Source organism: Accipiter gentilis, chromosome 11, assembly GCF_929443795.1.
Source record: "Accipiter gentilis chromosome 11, bAccGen1.1, whole genome shotgun sequence".
NCBI lineage: Eukaryota > Metazoa > Chordata > Aves > Accipitriformes > Accipitridae > Astur > Astur gentilis.
The window spans coordinates 24568966-24592669 of record NC_064890.1 but is presented as its reverse complement, the minus strand read 5'-3'; the positions used below and the strand labels follow the sequence as shown (position 1 = coordinate 24592669).

At 45.3% G+C, this 23704-nt stretch overlaps 2 protein-coding genes across 2 annotated transcripts; one reads left to right on the top strand and one right to left on the bottom strand.

Annotated features, from left to right (window-relative positions):
* Positions 1-7036: 7036 nt before the first annotated feature.
* GPR37 (G protein-coupled receptor 37) lies at positions 7037-22191 on the bottom strand. Its single transcript, XM_049814254.1, has 2 exons — positions 21306-22191; positions 7037-10077 (listed from the first exon to the last, which is right to left on the bottom strand). The coding sequence occupies exons 1-2, from the start codon at positions 22032-22034 to the stop codon at positions 9271-9273; spliced, it is 1536 nt and encodes a 511-aa protein (XP_049670211.1). The 5' UTR covers positions 22035-22191; the 3' UTR covers positions 7037-9270.
* On the top strand, positions 22126-23391 carry LOC126044612 (transcription initiation factor TFIID subunit 4-like). Its single transcript, XM_049814526.1, has one exon. It carries the CDS (start codon positions 22126-22128, stop codon positions 23389-23391), a length of 1266 nt encoding a protein of 421 aa, XP_049670483.1.
* Positions 23392-23704: the final 313 nt, after the last annotated feature.

Genomic DNA, 23704 nt, shown 5'->3' with positions numbered 1-23704 from the left:
ATTTGAATAAAGAAGCTTTCTCTAGAAGCAAACATAAATCTTACTTCATAATGTCCTTCCTGAGCTAGCGATTGTTAGGAATGTGTCAAGATGGAATTAGTTTTGCTTTTAATACTTTTAGGTTGACACTAATATTTGGTTTAGATGCCAGAATCAACAGAACAGTTTTTCTCCTCCAGCGGGGCCAAAAGCTTGACAGCCTGCCAGTGGCTTGGAGGTAGAGCAGGTCAGGTATGGTCTGATGGAACAGACCTTGGTGTTTCAAACGCTACTCTGCTGAACACAGCATATTTCATTTAAAATACCTCATATTTTAATTTTCACCATGTTCAAGATTAGTTCCAAGGGACACCCATCTGTGTTTTTGACAGGTCCATCCTAAGGCAGACTTTTACACCTGTCTGCCGAATGGGAGCAGAGAAGCCCACAGTAATGCTTGTTTTACCAGCCTCCAGATTCTGATAGCTTTTAGTTTCCTGGCAGGCTGCTTTATTTTGGGGGTTTTATATTGAGTTATTTTCAGTTAAGACCCAAACCACATATGGACATGGTAATGTAGTAAGCTGGAAATGCATATTGGCTTCTTTAACCCAATTTTTTACTCACTGAACTCAAGCTCTGATTAAACAGGGGTCACTGTGAAGTGTATAGAGGACAGCGCAAACGATTAAAATTCTCCAGGTGACAAGAAAAACAGAGATAGAGAATAGAATGAAAGAAGATGACAACGGAAAATAAAACAAACAGAAAGGAAGAATAAGAAATCTTAAGAATTCTTAAGCAGTAATATTATGATTGACAGTAAAACAAATATTACTCTATAATTGGTGAATGGTGCACTGAAAGCAGAAAGAGGTAGATTTTGGGTGTGTTTTCACCTGGCTGATTACATTCTGGCAGATTCAAGGTAAACCCACAATTTTGCATTCCTTTATGTGATTTGCAGTGTTCAAATCTCTATAGTTGCTTCTGAGTATAGTTGCTAGGCGTGGACGTATCTGCAAATTCTGATTTATGCTGCAGTGGTACTCCAGGAGGAAGAAGGTATCCAAAGCTAAGTCCTCTAAACCTCAAAGAGTTAACGATGACTTTATTTCTTTCCTTTTATTTACCAAAAAAAGGTTAAAAAAAGTCAAGCCCTGCAGGCGGTGGAACCTTCAGGATCTGAAGCACACAGTGCTGCCTTGTGCGGATGAGGACAGCCTGAAACAGGCACTGAGAAGGCACAAACTGCCCCTATTCATCTGAAACCAGGCTCTGCTAGAGGAAATGCTAACATTTTTAACTATTTCAACACCAAGTGGAGACATCAGGAAAAGCAGGCTAACCTGTGTGCCCTCCATGCTCTGTTTATCAGAATGAATGGGCTTCCCACTCGAACAGGCCTGCCTGTTTGGGGAAAAAAGTCAAGTATTCTCTCCAGGGTTTTGGGGCTCCCTTACCAGGGTCGCTGGCTCCATCCTCAGCAGCAGTGTGAAGGTCTATATTAGAGCCGAGGAGTCAGTGTCTAATCTGCTTTAACCCTGGGAAGCTAACAGTTACAATTACAGGATTCTATCCCAAAAGACAGAAGGCAAGCTAATCCACATCTGAGCTTCTCTTCCTTTCTTCTACCTCCTTTCTTCCTCTCCTGTTGTCAAAAACCAAAGGCAAGTCTTCCTCTATATGAAACAAGGATGTCTTAAGGAGGAATCAATAGTTTAAGAGATTGGCTACTCCTTAAAGCTTTTGAAAAACAGTGCTATGCAGACCCCTCAAAACTAGCTCCAGCAGTTGACGGACTTGTCACCAAATTGTCATCCGCTACCAGGAGGCTGGAGGCAGAGGTACTGCATTGCCTATGAGAGATCTCTGTCCTTTCAACTTGCAGATGCAGCTTCGAACAGTGCCATCCATACAAGGGTATATCTTACATCACAGATAGGTCAACAATTAATGTTATCCCCCAGCTTACTCATACAAGTCTTAATCTAAGCTCATGACTGATATCTGTTAAATGAAGCCCTGAAAGAGAAATAGTTTACTCAGAGGTCACAAAGGCATCTAACAATCTGCAAGAGAATCCTTTATAGATGAAATTAGAGACTCGGCAGAGAATCACCAAATGAAAGAAATATACCTGAGCCAGCATTATCTCATGTAGGAACCTCCGGTGTTTTGGCAAGGGGACAGTGCTGTTGCCTGTTGGCAGATCCTCACGATCTGCATGTAGGTAAGCCAGTTTTAAGGCAAAATTCACGCTGTAGTGCTGATACTCTGGCCACAGGTCTCGTACAGATTGGTGAGATTTCTTTTTAGTTCTGTGAGTTTAAGAGAAAGGAAGACTGCAGCTTCCTTATTCGTAAATACTTCCCATAGGGAGAAGGACTGTTCACCTTCAAGTTTTCCAGTGGATAGATTGTGTAAAATGAATGAGACTTACTTACGAGTTCAATTTAAAAGAATTGATCATCAGAAAAAACAAAAGAGGATTTTCCTCTGCTCAGGGGAAAGGTAGTAAATGGAAAAAGACATTGAAAAGACTGATAAGAACAGCCAGCAGAAATTGTTTCAAAATAGAGAAAGGAAAGAATTTAGAAGAAAAAATGTGAAGTATAACTGCTGGCTACAGTTACAGATGGAATACTTTCTTTCTTGAGCTTTTGTGTTCCCTGTACAGCACTAAAAACACTAAATAGATTTTTCTTCTAGCACAAATATATATATATTAAATCAAATTGGAAGCACATCTTAGGGAAGAACTTAGTTCTCTGGTATAATAGTTAACAGGCTAAAATCTACTTCTTCACTTAAATAGTTGCATTGTCTTCAGTAAGGATTATCACATGCATATGCAGCTGCTATTAGATCATTTTATTACAGACTATATGTATTCTGGAGTCCCTTGTGACAGTTATGAAATTCAACCACAAGCTATTGTTGAACTGTATGTATCTCCCATCTCTTTCAAAAGATTAGGCTGGCAAGAGCATAACTATTAAAAAAATATAGTTCTCACTTTACATTACTATCCCAGCCTTCGAAGTTTATTCAGATCTAATCTCTTCAAGATCAAGTTAGTAATGACCATGTTTCTAATGGGAGTATTTTGGCTTCTTTTCTCAAAGAACAATGGGCTAAATTCATGTGGATATAAATGAAGATGCTTGATGTAAGCTAAGGATGGAATTTCTCTAACTAGACAAAAGAATGAGTGTTTGTGGGGTTTTTGCATCGTTTCAGGAAAAAAAATTAACTTTGTAATCACGCAAAAATAAAGGATAAAAAAATAAAAAGCTAGGAAGCAAAATAAAAGCTTTCCCTTTAGCTGTAAAGCTACTACCTTAATTAATAATGCTGCCACTAGTCACTCCAGCTGACATGACATAGGGAATGTGTCACCAAAAGGAGGCACAGCACTGGCTCTCAGTGCTGTCATGGGCATCTTAAAAATGCCAGGGAGTCTTTGTCCCAGCTTTTACAAAACCTGAACCTACCAAACTGTATCACAGGGAAAGCAAGTAGCCTGGGTTTCAGGGGTTAAATGCAGTACAGGGTTAAATGCAGTACACGGTTAAATACAGCTCTCCTCCCAGTTGCCTGATGAACCTTCAGGCCTCAGCATGAGTCAGTGTTTCTATAGCAGAGCTGCCTGGGTGTCCTGGACTGTCTTGGTCCGTGTCTTTTTTGTTGCTTCTTATTCACTAAAAAAACATGCCCAGCTTTTGAAGATTTGACACCTGCTAAGCATAGGTGTCAAATGACTCCATTAAATACAAAACAGTAGTGAAAAAGTACAGTCCCTGAAGCACGAGACAGTGCGTGCAGGATACCGTTAAGTTTTAATGATTCACATCATCTGCTCACACTGACTTTGGCTGAGCTTTTCAGGAAATAAGAAAGGTTGGAAAGAAGAAAAGGAAAAAAAGAAAAACAAGCATTATCACAGAAAATGCCTGGTGTAACTCCTCCTAATCACATTTGTCAGTGCTATTAGGAAAATGGACCTTACTTGTCACTTATTGTATTTCCAGCCTGCAAAAGAAGAAGAATATTCTCAGGATGAAGACATAAGAAGTTAGGACATGGAAGATCTACTTCAAGGTCCCAGTTTGCCTTTGTAATCTCAGCAAATCATTAGGTCTAGGTTCTTACGGAGCTGAGGTGAGCCAGCTTCCTGCAGGCAGTTCGCTTCATAGGTTCTCCCCCCCAGAATAAAGGTAATACACAACCTCCTCTGTACGTGCTATATCTTCCCAAGGCAGAGGGACCGCAGCCTAGAGACTCACAGGTGCATATGTGGCATGTCCCCAGCTTAACTTTCAGGAGTGCTGCCACACTGCCTGCAAAATATCCTTATCTGAAGAAAGACCCTCAGAAACCAACAGGTAGAGAGGAAATTGCTGGGCAAGAGAGAAGTGCAGATGAGCAAGGCATCAGGTTTCCTTCTGCTTAGGCTCACCCACTGTGACTCCTCTCCCATTAGTCACCTGAAATGGACAATTTGCTTAGGTAGGTGAGGAGTTCCCCACCCAGGAGACACAAAAATCCACAACTTTCTACCAGAGAAGAACTAGTAAGGCTATGGGTAGCATATGTATTCCAAAACAGGCTTGGGTTCTAATGTCTGGCTTAGTGCAGGCACTTGTAAACTTCTCATTTCCCACCTGAGCACCTTACCAACCAACCTGCCGGCTACTCTGGAGTCACAGTTTCTCCGCTTCTCTGACAGTAGCTGTTCCCCTTAGAAACATTTTCTGGACCAGAAAGTGAACAAAAGAAATTGTTCCTACAGCACAGTGGCTTAGGTCAGTGGTGTTGGTACTGAGGCTGAAGTCTCTACTTCAATATTTAATTACCAAAAGAAGTTGGAACTCCAACAGGAGAGGTAAAAACCTTCTCACCAGCATATCTATTACCACTGCAGTTACACCTTTCTGTGGGATGGTGAACCACCAAATTCAAGTCTCAGCTATAAGTTAAGCAGAGCAGGACTTTGAATCTAGCTCTTCCACCCTAGAAATAACAGAACCTAAATTTTTGATTCATCAGAACATGCACAAACATATATTTGCTGGTGCTACTTTGCTAAGGCTGTATCTACTGGCAGTCTGCAGCCACCTTAGATGTGCTCTCCATACACACGCGAGACTGGGCCCAACTAAGGAGACAGACTCATTTTGAGCAGGTTTTGCCTTCAGTCTCAATTCCAACACAGTAACAAGGGGATGATTTAAGTGTTTGGGAGTTTTGTTAATGTGACCTGGCAAAAAAAGCCCAGCAGCAGCTCAGCGAAGTATCTGAGAACGTCAACAGCAGTTAGGCGCCCATAGGGGAAGTTGCATGTATTTGTAGGGTGCCTAAGACAATGGCTCACAGATCCTAGGAGAGGTTTTGAATATTCTTGTTGTTTAATGAATTTGGAGAAGCTACTCAGAGTTTCAATAGCAACTCACATTTCATAGAAACTACTTTGCCTCTGAGTGCCATGAGCACAATACGACAGTCTCACCATGTAGCCTAAAATCATGCAATTTCTTATGAAGAGACGTAGGACAACATGCTTGGAAACCTCTACGTTGTCTGTAGGAGCCATTCCCAGAGCTGCTGGAGCAGCGGCTGTGGAACATTACAACTGGGTGCCAAAGACAGAGCGGGAGCTGAGCAAGTCACTCGGGTCCTTTAAGGGCAGGGATTATTTAAGGTGGGATGCAGAAATTTGGAAGGGGGAAAATAAGAGATTTCTTCTAACTGAGCAATATTTTTCAATAATTTAGCATTTGTACTTTGGCCTACACAAAGATCATATTTTTGGTACAGGTCACGAAACATGATCTCATTGGAGATACTGGAAACTCATACTAGAGTTTTATGGTTTTTGATTTCTTAATGGGACCAGGGCTGGGACGATAAGTGTTAATGTATTAAAGGTTTACATACCTGAGAGGTGTAAGTCTTTCCTACCTCACAATCTGATTTTCCTTCCATTCCATCAATCGTCTTTTATGTTGACCACCATGGTCTCTGCATGTTTCTCTATTTTATGTAAAAGAAATAAATCCTTGCCATAAACATTTCCAAATCTTCATTCATCAGTCCATTAAATGCCCTCTTGTTAACAGACAAATGTCTTACAGAACTGAATTCAAACCAGACACAAATGGCTTCTAAGAATATTAAAGAAAGAAAGAAAAGCAAATACCAGGAAAATTTCAAGAGTTCAGACCATCAGTCCCAAAAGTAGTAAGAAAAGCAATGCAGTACCCCATCTTTAACAAAAGGAATCATTTATCATGACACTTAAATGCATTCACAAGCCGCGCCTGCATCAGAATGGCCACAACAATGCAAACCTGCTAATGTGGAATTAGTTTAACCAATTTAGAGAACAAATTAGAATAAAAGGGTATCTTGTATGCCCGATTGCTATGGAGGTCCAGGGCAGGGGGTAGAAATAGCTGTGAAAAATGTTCTTTCAGCAGCAGAAAAGGCAAGGTTACACTGAGTACAAAGAAGCCCCACTGAATACAAGGCTGGAGAATACTCCACCACACAAGCAGGAGGATGCATTTCCAAATATAGCATTATTGATCTTCAAATTCTACCTTCTTCAGTGACTTGTTAAATCTCTTTTCTGCTGATTTTTTTTTCCCCAGTGGGATTACCATACACACATATTGTGGAAATGTTTCAATGGAGAGGCAAACTGCACCACTCTGGGACACAGAGCATTTAACCTGGGAGCAAGCAGCAGTCCTGAGCAGAGCTTACGCATATCCACTGCAGACTGGGAAGCTGGAAGCACCTAACACCCAAGGCCATGGGGCCTTCTCCTGCCCTGGTAGAGTTCTGCACCTAAATTAGCAAAGTGTGATCATTTAATATTCCCAAGTAATTTCTCTATTTCCTTTTTTTTTTTTTTTTAAAAAAAAAAAAAAAGTGCTTCCTCCCATTCTGCTGTTCTTTTCTCCCCTCCTTGAGCCACTGCTCATGCTGTGACTGAAAAGGCAGCTGAGAGAAACAACTCGGCAAGGAACAAAAAGGGAGGTTTTATTCCCATTCTTTATAAAAATTGGCACCTAAAAAAGAATAGTACAAATCTAAATGCAGAGATAGGAATATGTATTTGAGAAGACACAGGCACCACAGTGAGGAGATTTTGTTTTTCTCTTTTCTCTTTAATCCCTTTCATAGTTTATTGAATGTAATCAAACAATGTGAAGTCAACGAAGGGTTTATAAAGAAGGGACAGTTCCCCTGTCTTCAGAAGTGATTGAACATGTTAAAAAAGGATCTTAAAAACTTAGGTAACTTAGCAAGTCCTAAACAGAAAAAAATATTTAAATTCAGGCCTGTGCTTAAAGCAGATTGCATTGCTAGGGCCTAATATCTGGTTCAAAAGTCAGAGAAAGAACTCAAGTGCATATATATTCAGATTAATTCAGATTAATTAGTTCCAATTGCTTTTCAGTTGAAATTGTTATAGGTGAAAGCGGTGAAGAAAAAGAAGAAATACTGCTTGCCCAAGCAGAAAGAAAGATTAAACATATTAAGTCCAGAATCTACAAATAAAAAAACAGGCTCCTTTCCAGAAGTTACAGCAGAGTCTTTAACATATTTGGAGGCAGGTATCGGGAAGTAAGGCTACTTCAGTTACAATCACTGTTAACTTCAAAGGACAAATGCATGTGATTTTACTTCTGCGCATACTATTGCAATGGTATTATTTATTTAATTAGTATTAAAATACAAGCTAATTATAACAAATTCAGTTCCTTAGCATGTGTCTACACTTCAGCCCGCTGCCCAGTGTAAATATGAGCCAGCTTGCTTGCCAAGAACAGCCTGCCTCCTTCAGCCAAGAAGTGGGGCAAAGAAGCTCTGCTGGTACAGATAGGCACTTTCCAGTCTCCAAGCTGGCTTGCTTACATCAACTTTAGATTTTACTATATCGCACTGTTGCTGGCAGTGTTGACGTACCCTCATTTTAATAACTCTGCGGACAGCAAGAAGCCATCAGCAAAACACACTGTGGTTCTCAAAACCAGCTTCAGAGCTGTGAGCTGCTAGTGAATAGCAGTCTCTGTGAGAGCAGCGTGATTTATAATCGGTATACAGAGCCCCCATGATTAATATTCATGCTACATATCCCAGAATAAATAGGAGATGCCAGCCTGATCCAAAGCCCTCTGAAACTGATGGAAACCTTTCCATTGACTGCAATGGGCTCTGGGTCAAGCCCCAAGCGTCCAAGTGTGTTTATACCTTTTAAAAAAGAAGGAATTCACTCTCCACATGTTTCAGTCCCTCACATTTATTGTCAGCAAACCTCTGGCAAAAGAATGCCTTCCTCTGCAATGGGACTCTGACTGAAGCCAGCGGGAGCTATATATACAGAGACTGCCAATGTAAAACCAATAACAAATTGGAAAGAAACTTGATTTTGAAACCACACAGGACAAAATTTAGTGAGAAAGCAAATCTTTCTTCGCAAGAAGTACAGAATAACTCAGGCTTTGTATACCTGCAGGTTAAGAAGGAAATTTTCAATGAGGCACATTGAAACTTTGTAATGTACGTTAAAAAAACCCCACTCATGTAAATCTAATACCGTTATAACCATCTTCCTTAAACACTGTAATTATAGCCTCCAAGGGTAAGTACACAAATGGTAAATTAAATATGACCATTTAAATTATTTTATGCAAAGCAAAGATTATTTTTACTTATTAAAGGAATTTAATACTACTTATAGGCGTCGTTGTTAAATGCAGATTGATAATGAAGTTAAAGAATAAAACCTCATTTATTTTTATGCTACTTTATAAATTTTCTGAAGTCCAAGTCCTCTCACAATAGTGTACAGTAATTGGATTAAAACTACCTTCAAATACTTTCCACCACATCTTTTACATGAAACGTCTTGCAAAAACCACAATGTCTACATAATCATTTTACAGTGATTATCAAAAAAATACTATGGAATTAAATAAAAGTGGATTGATATGGATTCTCCTCCCCAAACAATAAAATCCTAGCACCATACAAAATATCATGATTTAAAACTGAGTGCTGGCTCTCCTTCCCTCTCTTTCTTTCATTTTAATAACCAAACAAATTATTTTCCAAAGCACGACTGTTAATATGCAGACTGGTTTCCAGAGTAGTTTTCAATAATTTTTTTTTTTTTTTTTTTTTGCATTTTGCTTCAAGAAGAAAAATATGAAGTAACAAAGAAAAAAAAAAAAAAGAAAGAGGAAAAAGATACAGGAAACAAAGTCCTAAGGTCAATTAACAGTGAGTCCCCACGGAGGCAAAAGTGGACATTTCGCGACGGATGGTACTGAAAGGGGAGAGCTCCAGTTCTGTGGTGTACTCGTTGTCGTTGTCATCACTTGTCACTGTTGAAGACTTCTGGATGCATTCATCACAGCAGCAACAGCAACACTCCATAAAGGCCCGGCTGAAAGGTTTACAGAGACAGAAAAGGAGCACCGGGGTGACACAGGACTTAAAGAACAAAAGGAACTGGCTAATGAGATGGAGGAGGTCCATAGTCTGCTGAGAGACCCCTGTGGACATGTAGGCGGTCACGATGTTGCAAATGTTTTCAGGAATGATGCAAAACCCATACAAAATGGTCAAAGCCACCACCGTGCAGTTCATCTGACTTTCCAGCTGAATTTGGCGCTTGTTCCCCCTTGTGCAAGCCTTTTCCGCCCTCCTGATCTTCCTCGCCGTTACCAGGGAGCAGGTAATGGTGAAGAGGGTAGGCAAACAAAAATAGCAGCCAAAGTACCACCAGAGCCTTGCCCCGTCGTAAGTGAGAGCCAAGACGTAGATGGTGTCGGGCAGCGCGGTGGATATCTTCACCACGCACCGCTCCCCGCCGTACTGGGGGTCCTCCTTCGCCAGCTGGCGCAGCACCACCTCCGGCAGGGCCAGCAGCAGCGCGCCCACCCAGATGACGGCCAGCTTGGCCGTCGTCGAGGTGCAGTTTTCGATCATCTCGTAATACATCTGCACGTTGGTGGCGGCACGAAACCGGTCGATGCAGAGGGCGCACAGCGTGAACGTGGTGACTCCGAGAGAGGCTACCTGGGAAGGAGGAAAGGGAAGGCAAGTTAATACCGGGGGCGGGGGGGGGGAAAAGACAGCTACAAGGGTACAGCCCGTTACTCAGCGGAGAGTGGGAAAACTTCATCTCCTTCAAAAGCCCCCTGGTCCCCTGTTGATGGCAGTCTTCGCAGCGACGGGAGATGAAGGCCCAAACTCACGCGGCCTGAAGAGGGAATTAATTTATGGTACATTGGATGAAGCCTCTATACCACCGAGCTGTTCTCTGCAAGAGGCTTATACTCTTTCATAGCTAGAGAGAGCTCAATTTGTATTCTGAAATGCCAGTCACGTCTAGGCCCTCGACTGACAAAGGCAAAGGAAAACCTAGTTTTGGGCTATCAGTGTAGGAGACAGTTAAGCACCATGGTGCTGAGCACCATCAAAAGAAGCATCGCAGACAGAACTTAGCTTCCAGAGTTTGCTGAACTACCTGTCATCCAGCATGCATCCCAAAAGAGTATGTCCTTCTGTTTTTCTGCCCATAACTATTTATTTCAGCTTGGTGTCATCCTCTCCTGGAGGCCCACGAAAGCATCTGTGCAACGCCGAGTGTAAAAAAAAAAAAAAAAATAAAAATCGAGGAACTGACCAAAATGTAGAACTAAACCCTTTCCTCCACCCCATTTTTCTAAGGGGTGCTTTTCAGAAAGATCAGTTCCATCACAGAGGTTGCAATTTAAGTCAAAAGGGGAGAGATGGGAGAGTCTTCCTTCAGCAGAAGTATGAACTTAACTCCCACATCACGTGTTCATCAAGCATGAAGGGGATCGTAACACTGAAACCTTCCCTATCTACAAAATTTAGGAACCCTGTGGATTAGGCATCTACTGAATGGAGCAGGATCCAACAACAGGTTTTTTGGACTTAGGCTTTTAAGTGAAATTTTCATGGGATGTAAGCACATAAAGTCATCCCCTACTGTGAGTTTAAAGAGACTGTATCTGAAATCTTTGGACTTCCAGAGCCTCTGCAAAACTGACCTTCACTATAATAGTTAGGCTTTAATAATCCATCGTCAACGTTTCATTTAGAAAAAGTTCATGGGAAAATCTAGGCTTACTCATAGGAAACATCCTGTGGGGGAGTCTACTACAGGCCAGGAGAAATGGTGGAAGTTTTGTTGTTTAAATGATTTAAAGATGGATTGGACAGAGCTCTCAGTCATATACTGTAAAGAGCAAGTACAGAGCAATGCATATGTTCTCTAGCTTTAATAACCATCATTCTACGCATGAATAGAAATCTTGAATGGTCATGAAACATAATTTCCTATCATTTTATCCTGTTTATAATTAAATTTCCTAAAAAGAAATCTGCAAGACTATATACATTTTGGCCTAATCCTATTTCCAATAAACTCAACTTCAGTTCAAATTCAAAGCAGGACTCTCATTAACTTCAATTGGAGAAAGATTAGGTGCCCTGTTGCATTCTAATGCATTTATTTTCTTGAGTTTGCATGCTTGTGTTATGCTGAAATTGTGTTGATGCAAAAGAAAAGAAACTGTTAAATAATATCCCTAATAAATGTAAAGAATGCTTACTTTTATCATGAATAAGCTACGTGTCTGTGCATTTAACCGGGAAATCTAGGGTAATATTAGGCGGTTCACTATAAGCTTGCTTATCCAAATTTGATGTGCAATGACATATTTGAATTTCATTTAGGAAGATTTAAAAAAAAACTTTCTGATTTCCACAATAATTTTGAAATGTTCCTGTTTATGCATCACCTCTTGTAAAAAGTTCTGCAAAGATAGATAGTACAATTATGCACAATTATATAAATGTATCATTAATTTTGGCTTTCAATATTTAATGGCCGTATCAGATTGCTAAAATTGAGTATCACTGAAAAATATTAGGCACTTGGGATTAGAACTGTCAGGCACCAGCTTAGTTGGAGAATTCTTTGAAGCAGCTTCCTAAAAGATAGAATGAGTAAGATGCAGTCTCTTACTAATTAACTTGCAGGAATATTTCACGATGACAAAGCAGTACCGTAAACATTTTTAATAGGCAAACCCATTGATTTAGGAACTTAAACTGCCTGACAAGATTCAAAGAAAGCTTGGTAAATACAGCAAAAAATAAAAACAACTGAAGAAAAATTACAGTTACAGGGAAATCCTAATGAACAGTGATAAACTTAGCTAATGAGAGATAATTTTCATGTATCCCTGCTGACAGTCAGATTTTTAAATTCAAGACTAGCGACTTTGTTTCCAAAACATTTAAATGTGTGTGCAGTCTTCAAATTCCTTAGTGACAGCAAAACCTCTAGCCAGAACATCCAACATGAATAACAAAAGGGTCAGGACTCAGCTCTCTGCAATTACGGGAGACAGGGAAATAACTGAGATTTGGGAATGAATAGAGATTGAAATAAAAATCAGCAGAACAGAAGAAAATCTGAGGTTTTGTACATTAACATTTTCCCTCTCAGCTCCTCTCCCCCTGCCCTCAATGCACACGCTTTTATTGCTTTAGCATTTCATTGCAAACAGGCTGTTGTACAGTGGCTAAGGCATTAAAACTCTGCAGCTGTTAAGGCTGGACTAATGAAAGAAGACATGCCTACCATGAACAAACATAACCTACGGGGTTCCTGTCACATTAATTGACCAACAACTTGAAGGTTTAAGACAGTGAAATAGAGCAAGAGGAAACAACTAAGAACAGTGGAAGTCAGCTCTGAAAACTCTCCCGTGGATTTACTGATGAAACAAGCTAAACAAAGCCAGTGTTTCTCTGGAACAGGCAATGGTTTCCTATTTTCTGTGGATTAACAGAGTTCCTGATGCCGTGGAAAAGCTTACAAAAAACAAACACACACTCCCAAGCAGATGAACAGGGATTCACTCCAGCTGACTTGCTTAAAGGCAGTATAGCAATTTAAGGGTCTGATTACTTACCCCACATTTCAGACTACGAGTAACAGCTAGCAAAATCAATGGGTGCTGCTCACAACCTACGTGGGCGAGAACTGGGACATGCGTTCTGCATGTTCACACAATTTCAGTTTAGGGGTGTTTCTCCATACCAGTCATACTAACAATCAGGGTTAAGCTGAAAACGCAGAAGAAGCCAGAGAAAGTTTCCTTTTTAATCTGTTATGTTGCCCTGAAATAACCACAGAACGAAGATAATTCATTTGATGGGGAGCAGGTAAAGGACAAACTAACAAATCCTAAAGTGGTGCGAAGCTGCATGGAGTTTAACGGTGCTCTTCTTGTTGTAACAGCTGAGTTTCTGATATGCTGATATGCTGTTGCGGTCTTAATTCCAACAACCTGGCAGGAAATGAGGCAGGGCAAGGGCGAGTCAGGCTCAGTAGTTTTTGGTCATCGCTTAGCTGTCTGATTTATTTCCACGTGGTCCCTATGAAGTTTCTCCTTCAGTCTCTAGACTTTCAGGATGACACCAGTTTACATCTTCCTCTTACCAGATGATATTAGAAAAGTGCCCCCGGGTTTCTAACTGAACGACCACCAATCTGCTTTGAGGAGGTGGTGAAGTAACCCCTGCTTTGAGGACGTGCCCACCCTCGTTGGGCACAGAACCGCTGTGGAAGGGGTTACCAGCTACAGCATACACACGCAAAGGAAGACGTTATTGTTACAAGAGAGCCTCTTCATACTGTTGCTCCTTTAAAAGCATTCACAGGGATGTTAGTGGGCACCGTGATGCTCCTTCGAGACACTGCACAAACTTTTGGTCATTAGCTCCCCAGCTGTGAGTCAGCTGTGTCAAAACTCATCCGGGGAACTGAGGCCAGAGAGAACAACAGCAAACTCATGAAACGCTCAGCTTAATTGCATCAGTTCTCCTCTCCGCCCCTCCAACATACCCATTCCCCTTTCACGAACTTTAACAATCACCGCAATGTTCCCAGGCCTTCCCTGGCCTGTCCTACTTCCCCTGGCTGTGGTCCCACAGCTCTTGGCCCTGGCCTTGAGGAGCAGAGCCTCTGGCTGACCAGGGAAGCAGTGCAGATGTAGTACGGTGAGCAATGCCAGAGGAAATAAGACTCTGAATTCTCTCTCACTAATATCTGCTTGCCTAGATGAAGGTAATGAAAACAACACCAGAAATGAGATCAGAAAAGGTGACTTGGGTGAAAAGGTCAACAAAGACCAGATTCTGTGAGTGAATACAAAAGAAAGGTTGGGTCACTCGGTCCAGTAAGATGAAGGCCAAGAAGTGATATTGCTGCTATCTACAAAGAAGTCTATCTTGAGACACAAAAGTTACTTAGGCCAAAGGACAGTGAATGTAACAGAATGGGAATCAACCAGCCATGAGCAACTCGAGGCTGGAAATGAGAGAGACCATTAATCATCTCAGACATCATGTTCTTGAGCACACCTTCTGATGGAGAAGTGAGGGGAAACAACGTAGAGTTTTACGGAACAAGATAAGATAGAGGAGTTACAAGAAGTGGCTGCTTCTACCAGCTGAAGCTGGATTTTCTAAGACAGAATATATCTTATGTTGATAACACAGAGTTTCTTAAAATATGCGGCATTCTTCCTTCCTTTGTTACAAGGCAGGATGGGTATTCAAAACATTTACCCGTTGTAATCGGAAAGCTGAACTACAGAAAAGGTTGATGACTCCTAGCCAAGCCATCTCTGAGCTCTCAGTGATGCCCTGTAGACTCTTTATATCCACTGCTGTTATATCTTATAAATGACTGATTTTTTCCCCCAAGCCATTAGAGTCTATTATCTGATTATGGCTGTTCTATAGCCACATCAAACTTCATAGCTTTAGAGCATGTTAATGCAACACACCATGGTAGCTCTTGCAGATTTGTCAGTTTTGCCTAAGACACATAAACAAAGTTAGTACAGACTGAAATACTTTTTTGTGCTGCTCTACACTTACAGCAGAGAGTCCAGTAATAAGACTGGACTACCGCAAAATAAAAGGTCATCCCATTGCAAACAATTATTTAATTGTTTAAGTTTATTTAGATTTCTGGATTCTGTTCTTTCAATTAAAAAAAAAAAAACCTCCAAAAACCCAAAAGCCAGTCATTACTATAGAATGACAGTCATTACTATAAAAGAACAAAAATAAATAAATACAATACGTCTATATTTCTTAAATGAAGTGCTATTAAACATTAATGGCTTTATGCTTTAAAATAGGTAAGGGTCACGCAGTTAAAACACTACTGTGTGGCAGAAGTAATTCAGTAGCTAAGGAGTACTGGGGCCAGGGTACTCCTCTGACATCAGCAATTAGCTTAAGCATCTTGGATGAAAATCTACATCACCTTAAATATCCAAAAGACAAGACGGTCATTCTGGAAACTACCATCATGGAGATGTCCTACACACGTGGAACAGCGGGTACGATACAGTTGTTTCCTTTGTAGCACTATCAACATTCATATCAGCGAGACATAGAGCACACGTGCTTTGTGTGCTTCTAATCCTTCTGTATATCCTAAGAGTAATAGTGTTCAGAATCCACTTCCGAGAGCTGCTATTGAATTCCGTTGGAAGCAAAAGCCAACCAGACCGTCAGGGCACTGGAAATACTCATTAGTACACCACATGCTTATCCAGAGGGTTGGAAAAATTGCAAAACACAAAAGGATTTATTTTTGGTTCATTTTTCCTCTTTGCAATCTACCATGCTACCATAGAATTAAATTTAATTTACTGTTTTCTTATTTTTTGGTTTTTCTTTTTTTTTTTTTTTTTTAATAAAGGAACTGGTGCCGTTCTCCACTGAGGATCAAATTCTCATCACGCTACACAGACTCCTGTACTAATTCTTAGTATTAACAACATGGAACTGTTACTAAAAATCTGCCTCTTCCTGCTTTGCAGAAAAATTCCAGTCATATGGAAAAATGACATCCCAGTGCTCAGAGTCAAGTCAAGTCAATGGTGCCGGGATAGCAGATGCTGCCTTTTTCCCTCCACACATATGTAACTTAAATATTACTGACCCAATTTTAAACATAGTCTGACACAAATTCATTTCCATGCTGAAATGCCACATGCAAAGTTTAAGCCAAAAGCAAATTTTTATGGACAACTTTTAAGGCCCTAAGGACAGAGTTTGCAGAGGAAAGAAAGATTGACAGAACAGCCAACATGGCAGCTACTATCACCATGCCGTTAATACCTAAAGGGCAGAGATATATTAACACTTCTGTTTTAAATAATTATTTATGGCATGATAAGTGCTGAAGATACTCTGCTCAGTAAAAGACACATGTAGCCGTTGCCCTAGAAAACTCTCGGTACGAAGCTTTGAAATTGCAAACCTCTCTGAAGATCTTTGTCTACTACCCAGAGGACTTACTGGAGGTTCAGGAGCCCAGCTCTGACTGGAGTCAAAGAAGAGACATAAAGAAGATGCTGCACAACAAAAGGCACAGAAAAGACAGATAATACACAGCTTTTATAAACTCCCATAAAAAATGTATTTGCTTCCCTAAACTAAAACTTAAAATAAGGATCTCTTCTGACAGCTCTGGAACAGGCAGAGAACAGGCACTTTCTTTGTCCCTCTCACTTGCCCCTACCAAGTAAAAGAGAGAAAGGGGAAAAAGCCTCACCTCAAATTGCCCTGGAGGCTCAGCTCCAGGGCAAGAGAGTCATTCGTATTCCAGGCCAAATTAATTGTTATGCTTTCCACTAAGAATACTAATTGTGATAGCTTTCCTGAGCTGGAGGTTACCCACCAGAAAGAGGAGTGATGCCACAAGTTCATTGCCAAAAGCACATGCAGAGGAGACCTGGCATCAGATTCCAGAGGCTTTTTCACGGTCAGCCTGCTCCGGAGTCAAGCCAGTCTCCTGTGTGCGATATGGTCCAGAGGAAGACACCACAGACTTTATCTTTCTCTTCTTTGTGGGGGCTGTGAGAAAGGCAGAGGGGTGCACGTTTATTAGCACTGAGCACAGGGCTGAGTACTATCACTGGCCGCGGCAACTTCTTGCTCTGTGCCCGACTGCACAGGACAGTAAATCAGTCTCTGCAAATCCTCATTCTAGACCATTCCCCAATACGAAATCCTTACAGCACTGTAAATAGCTTGTCTCAATCTGCTGGCATAGAAAGTGATGCCTACCTCCAACGACCCCCCTCAAACTCATCAAGCTCCTAGTGTAACCTACAAGAGCAGAATGCATGTAACTCAAGCAAGCTTTCTTTTAAAGCCCAAAAGATAGTTTCTAGTCCCAGTTGACGCAATCCATTTGTCATCTTGAGCAAGCTGCTCTGGGCCTTAAATAACTTACTTAACCTCTTCACTATTGGTTTCCAGCATTATAATAAAAAATAAAAATGCTGCTTTACAGGACTGCTACATTTCACAGCTGTGAAATATTTAGAAGCACAGTAAAACTACTGATTTTGTCTACATCCACACTTCTTTCTATTAAGGCCTAGCATAAATCTATAACTAGGGGAACTGGAACTACCTTGTTCTGTACTCCTTCCCCCCCCCTCCCCCGCACCCCCCCAGTCCTTTTGCTGAAAAGACTGTGTGTGCTTAAACAAAAAGAAAAGGGTTCCACATTGGCAGGGCTTGTGGAACAGGAATTAGCCAAAGCCATTGTCTTTGTATTGTCCTTTACCATGTATCTCCCGATTCTGAGCAATACTGACAAAAGTATATGGAAGACAACATAAACACAGTGGGCAGGTAAACACTTCAGACATGCATGCATAAAGCTAGACTTCTGAACCATCTCCAGAAAAGCGGCAAAATTTTAAGAACTGTTGGCTTTTTTTTTTTAAAAAAAAACTGCAAAGGAGAAGCACATCACACATCCTTATGGGCAGAGTAGCTGCCCCAGTGATTCTAATTCCCTTCTCAACTCCTCCTCGGTGCATTCAAAACTGCTCCTCCAGGACAGTGCCACCATCGGGGTCAAATGAAATTCTTGGTGGAGATAATTTCATCCACTTCTACTAACCATCTGCCTTTCTAGCTTTGTTCTCCAGCAGTTTTACTCTCATCACCTAAAGACCTCGTGAGAAGCACAGAATTCATTCACTCGGTTTCCTCCTCAGTCATGTGCACAGCATTCCTTATGCGAGCGTAGCCATGACATAGTTTTAAAAGGTAGTTAGAAGTGACCAAACTGTGATACAATATATGGCTGAAATGACTGCTTAATGTACTTGGTCACAGCTGATCTTTATTAGGTATGGGAAAACTGCCCTTTAAATTAAATACTGTGGAGACCTTCCGCTGCTGAAAGCTCAACATTTACCTATACAAATGTGCTTGAAGATACCATAAAACATTTTCCCCAGACTGTGTGCATATGTGTTATCGCTGGCAACAGATGCTTCGTTGAAATTCTGCACGATATCCATTAAACAGCACAAATAAAAAACAATTGGCCACAAGAGGCTAAACTAAGAAAACTCCAGGTTCCTCACTGGGATCACTTGAAACCTTCAAACACAATACAAAGCATGCCTGAGTTACGTTAAAATGCTGTGATCGCCATATCATTTGCTCTGGATAATCAGACATCCCCTGTTCCCTAGCTCAAAAAGTACAAGCTGGTATGACAGAGGGCTCAGTCCAATGGGGGTCTTTGATGCTTGAAAGTGAAGTATTTCTGGATTTACAGCTCTGGGTGAGACACGTAGCTCCCTGAACAGCACGTGAAGAGAACTGGCATGCAAAAAAAACCACAGATGCAAAGCATGGAACAAAGAGAAACTTAAAAGAACAAAACGCTGGGCTAACTTACAGAAAACACAGACAACAGCTTAAAATTTGTCCATCTTCAGGAAGATGCTGCTATTTGTATTCCAGGAAGGACTGAAAACCACCCCTGAAGATAGCTGTCTACAGCTTTCCTTGCAAGGAGCTAAGAAGACCTCACCCTTCGCTCATTGTGTGAGAAGGGGACGAGCCTGCCCACGTCAGCTACAAGGGAGAAGCCGGTGTCATTCAGCTGTCGGATGAGCGCACTGCTGTGAGCAATGCTTGGCAGAGCACAGAGCAGCAGCTGCTCACAGGGCAGATGTCGTGACATGCTCCACATCTGCATTGCTCCTGGTGGTGTCAGCGCCACCGTATAACACCGGGGAGGTCTGAACAACACTTGGAAAGTGGCAAAACTTTGCTCTAACTCCCTCCTCCGTCTCCGAGTGGGGTCGAATCCTGATCTCCAGGGCAGCGTCCTCCTCGCCAAGCTCGAGAGAAGCTGTGGAGAGGCACAATCCACTACTGGTGTTCAATATCCGCCACTCATGGATAGAGTTTACAAAGGAAGGGGAAATCCAGCCTGTTACTTACTGCTCCCTGCGTGATAACTACACTTTGCATACATGAGTATTAGACGTAATGACTACTGAATGAAAAATATACAATTCTGGGAGCAACACAGGACCCCAAGGCTATACTTTTTTAGATCTGTACCTTAGATGTAAATTAATTACATTTCCTCAGGGACAAGGAAAATGTTTGACTTTTGGACTCCTGTAATGACTAAGCCTAAGACAGGCACCGTGCTACTGCTCCATCATGACTGGATTGGTGCCAGGTCTTGAACAAGACCAACTCTAGACATCTACAGAACCTTAAAGTGAAAAAATAAGGTGTCATTAAAGTATAAAGGGGGGATAGCAGCAGCTGAACGTTTTTCAGGATTACAGTTTTGAATTTCAGCACCTACATTTCAGATAAGCTACTTCCGGTTTGACAAACTCTTCAGTGTCCAAAGCTGCACAGCATAAGCAACTAATTTTGAAGAACAGCACGGCCGTGCAAACAACTTCAATTACTGATCTTTAATTAGAATCAGCATTAGAAAGAGTAATATCTATTTTGTATGTGGATGCACCAAAAAAAGGTTAGGAAGCGTGAAAGGAAAGTCCTGAAAACACTCAAACTACACTAGCTACTTTAATTGAAACGATTACACTTTAACTGAAACGGTACTACTTATTTTACTGGTTAACACAGTAGCCCCAGAACCCAATTCAGAAATTTTGAAAGCTCCTAGTACTGTCAGTTTCTCAACAGATACCTATTTACTCCTTCATGCCTTGAAATACATGTTTACTCCTTCATGTCAGTAGTGCTATACTACTGGCCTTGACTTCATCTAAGCGTAGCACAGCTCCACCCTTTGTCCAATACCACCGGTAATAAAGCGTATCACATATGAAAGAAGTCATGGCAATTTAGTGGCCACACACACCATACACCTTTACAGGCACTTTCTTAAAAATACTGGTTGACCGTTGATTACGTATTACTGTGTACTGGTGCGCTCTCAAACCCGATACTCTGTGCATTAATAACAAGTTGGGGTTTCTTTTTTTCTTACTATCTCATTCTTAGGACAAGAGAATCAACAGTTATTTCCTCAGCTTTTGGTTGCAGAATAATGTTGAACATAAGGTTTTGGGAATACAGCAGAGCCAGCCAGAAGTACAAGCTACCACCCCACCAGCAAGCCTCCCTGTTCAGTTCCAGTAAATAAATAAAGCGGACAACCTGAACGATGCCGGCAGGACTCTGGCCAGCTGGCTGAGGGCTTCTTTGACAGAGCCTCTGAACAACTGCCAAGAAGCTGCGACTTCAATGGAGCTGGGGTCACTTTTTTTTTTTTTTTTTTAAAGATAAGCTAAATAAACGTGAGGTTTGAACGCTGAGGTATAAGTTAAGAGCTCGTACATCCCCTCGATGGTCCTTTTTACAATCGCCACCTCACAGCCTATCCCCAGTCACCCCCTCCACCCGCTTCCCTGACTCGCTCCACTTTAGGAAAACAACAAACATAACCCCAAGAGCTTGAAATCTCATTCTGAGAGGATTCTTCGCCTTTCAGGACCACGAGGAGCGAGGAAAGTTTGGCAGAACTCGCGCCAGTGGAAGGAAACCCCGGCGCTGCTGGACCTGGGCCGGCCAGAACCCCTGTCCCGTCCCGTCCCGTCCCTTCCCGGCGGGGCCGGGCCCCCCCCCTCCGCCCCCCGCCTCGGGGGTGCCCGGGAAACCCAGACCCCGCCGCGCCGGCAGCGACGAACGGCGGCAGCGTCGTCCCCGCTCGCAGCCGAGGCCGGCGGCGGAGGAGCGAAGGGGGGGAGTGGGGGGGGGGGGGGGGGGGGTGGCGGCCGCGTCCCCTCGGGCGGGGGCGGCCGGGCCGCTCGGGGGCTGCGCGGCGGCGGCGGCGCACGGGCCCGCGCATCCCGAGCCAGCGCCGTTACCTCGATGTACGGGACGATTTTGCAGGAGAAGTCTTCGAGGAGCCACTTCTTGGTGAGCTCCTGGAAGATGACCAGCGGCAGGCAGAAGAAGACGATGAGGAAGTCCCAGAAGGCCAGGTTGGCCAGCAGGGAGTTGGAGATGCTCCGCATGTAGTAGTTGTGGCAGACGATGCACATCACTGCCATGTTGCCCATGATGCCGATGCCGAAGATCACCACGGAGAGGCACATGACGGCGTAGGCGCCGTACGACTCCTCGGTCAGCGGGTAGAAGGGGTTGCGGAGGCGGGCGCGGCGCCCCGTGGCGTTGCCGCGGCCCCCGGCGCTGCCCTCGCCGCCGGCCGAGCCGTTCAGCGGCAGCCAGCGGGGGCCGCCCGCCGCCGCGCCGGCTGCTCCGCGCTCGCCGCTCCGCGCCCGCCGCCGCCGCCGCCGCCGCTGCTGCTGCTGCTGCCGCCCGGCCCCCGCCGCCCCGCGGGGCGCGCAGCTGCCGCCCGGCCCCGCCGCTCCGCCGCCGGGCGCGGCGTCGGCCCCGCGGGGGAGGGCTCCGCGCCCGGCGAGAGCCGCGGCCGCCCGCCGGCCCGGGGCGAGGGGCGTCGGGGCCGGCGGCGAGCGGGCGCGCTGCGGGGGCGCCGGCGGCCCGGCGGCCGCGGCGGGGGCCAGGGCGCAGGCGGCAGCCCAGGCGCCCAGCACCTGGCAGAGCAGGGCGAGGGGAGCGCGGAGGGGCCGCATGGCCGGGAGCCGGCGGGGCTCACCCGCTCCCCTTCAGAGGCAGAGGCGGCGGCGGCGGCCGCCCCGCTCGGCGGGGCTGGCAGCGGGAGGCATGCCCGCCCGGCTCCCGGGGACGGCCCGCCTCGCCGGGGCGGGGGGGGGGGGGGGGGGCAGCCGCGGTCCGCCGGGGTCCGCCGCGGGAAGCGGCCGGCGGGCGGAGCAGCGGGGAGGCTCTTCGTGCCGCCCGCCGGGCCAGAGCCGGAAAGTTGTGCCGCCGTCTCAGGCGCGCCGAGTTAATGTAGCAAGTGCAGCGCCGGGAGGACCCCCCCCCCGGCGCTCCGCCCTTTCCCGGGACCGCTGCCTCCTCGCCAGCCCTCGCACCGGCCCCGTGCCGCCTGTCGGCATCCTCCCGCCGCCGCGGGCAGTCGGCGGCTCTGTTGGCGAGGAGAGGTCCCTCGTGGAACACGCCTCCCCGGGGCTCCGGATAATCGCGAGCACTAATTCCTCCTCGCCGGCAGCCTCGCAGAAAACAGGTTGCTGCCCGCAGCTTAGGGTGTTTTCGAGGGCTTCGCGAAACTCTGCCCGGGGTCAGCCGCCGCGCCGCCTCAGCGCTCGCACGGCGGCCGGGAGCGGCGAGGACGGCCGGGGCGGCGAAGTTGCCGCCGGCGCCGGGCGGGCGCAGCCCCGGGACCCACACCGAGCCCTGGGGGCCGCTCCTGCCTCCCCGACCCGCGCGGCCGGCGGGAGAAGCGGGGGCGGCCAGCCGCGGCCCCCCCCCCCCGGGCGGGCGAGGGGGAGGGCTGGTCTGCGGCGGGCTCCGCCGCTGCCGCCGGCTCCCCGCGGCTCCGGCCCGCCTGGGCTCGGCCGGGCTCCGCCGCGGCTCCCGGGGGCGCGCCGGGGAGGCGGGCGAGCAGCGCGGCGGCCCGCAGTGCGCAAGCGCCGCCCGGCGGCGCTGCGGGGCCGGGGCCGGGGCGCCGGGGCGGCGGGAGCCGCTTCCCCGCTGCCGCTGCCCTCGCAGCCCCGGGGCCCGCCGCCCCCGGGCGTTCTCTGCAGCCTGCCGGCGCCCCGCTGCCGGGCTCCGGCCGCCCGCCTCGGCTCGCAGGTGGCGGCGGGGCCCGGGGAGGCGCCGGCGCGGGCAGTGCGGGACGGCGGCCCGCATGGCGGGCGGTGGGAGCCGAGGGGGGAAGCTGTCGGCATCTGGGTGGGAGACGAGCCCCTGAGGGCACCTTGTGAGGGCGCGAAGCGAAGCGCAGGGGTGCCGCTGAAGAAGGGGGGGCTGTCCCAAACCTCCCCCCCGCCGCCGCCGAAGGGCGGCAGGAGCGTCTCCACCTGTTTGCAGCGGCTGGAGAGGCAGGTTGAGGTTTCTTTCCTGGTCTGAACGCTTGTGTGTGGTTTTGTTCCGTGGCTTTGTACGCTCGGATAAGCTTCGCAGCTCTTCCTCCTTCTTTCTCTGATTTTTATTTAATTCGGGTGACTTCTTCGCTTGCCAAAGTTGGAGACGATAAATATTTCACTGTCGGCAGCCTGAGGGATGCTCTACCACCCTTGCTTCCTTTTTTGAGACTTTTAGTGTAGCTTACTCCCAGCAGGTTTAAAAGTTTCAAACGTTCCCCATAAAGCAGTTTGAGAAGCATTCTTCACCCCCCCCCCCTCGAACTTAACCCGTTTGATGTAAGGATCAGAAATTGAGT

Bases quoted from the DNA above. Each gene is read 5' to 3' on its own strand.
- GPR37 (XM_049814254.1), bottom strand. From the start codon at position 22,034: ATGCGGCCCCTCCGCGCTCCCCTCGCCCTGCTCTGCCAGGTGCTGGGC. The intron at 10,078-21,305 runs GTAACGGCGCTG...CCTCCTTCCCAG, and splicing joins AAATCGTCCCGTACATCGAG to GTAGCCTCTCTCGGAGTCAC.
- LOC126044612 (XM_049814526.1), top strand. From the start codon at position 22,126: ATGCCCGCCCGGCTCCCGGGGACGGCCCGCCTCGCCGGGGCGGGGGGG.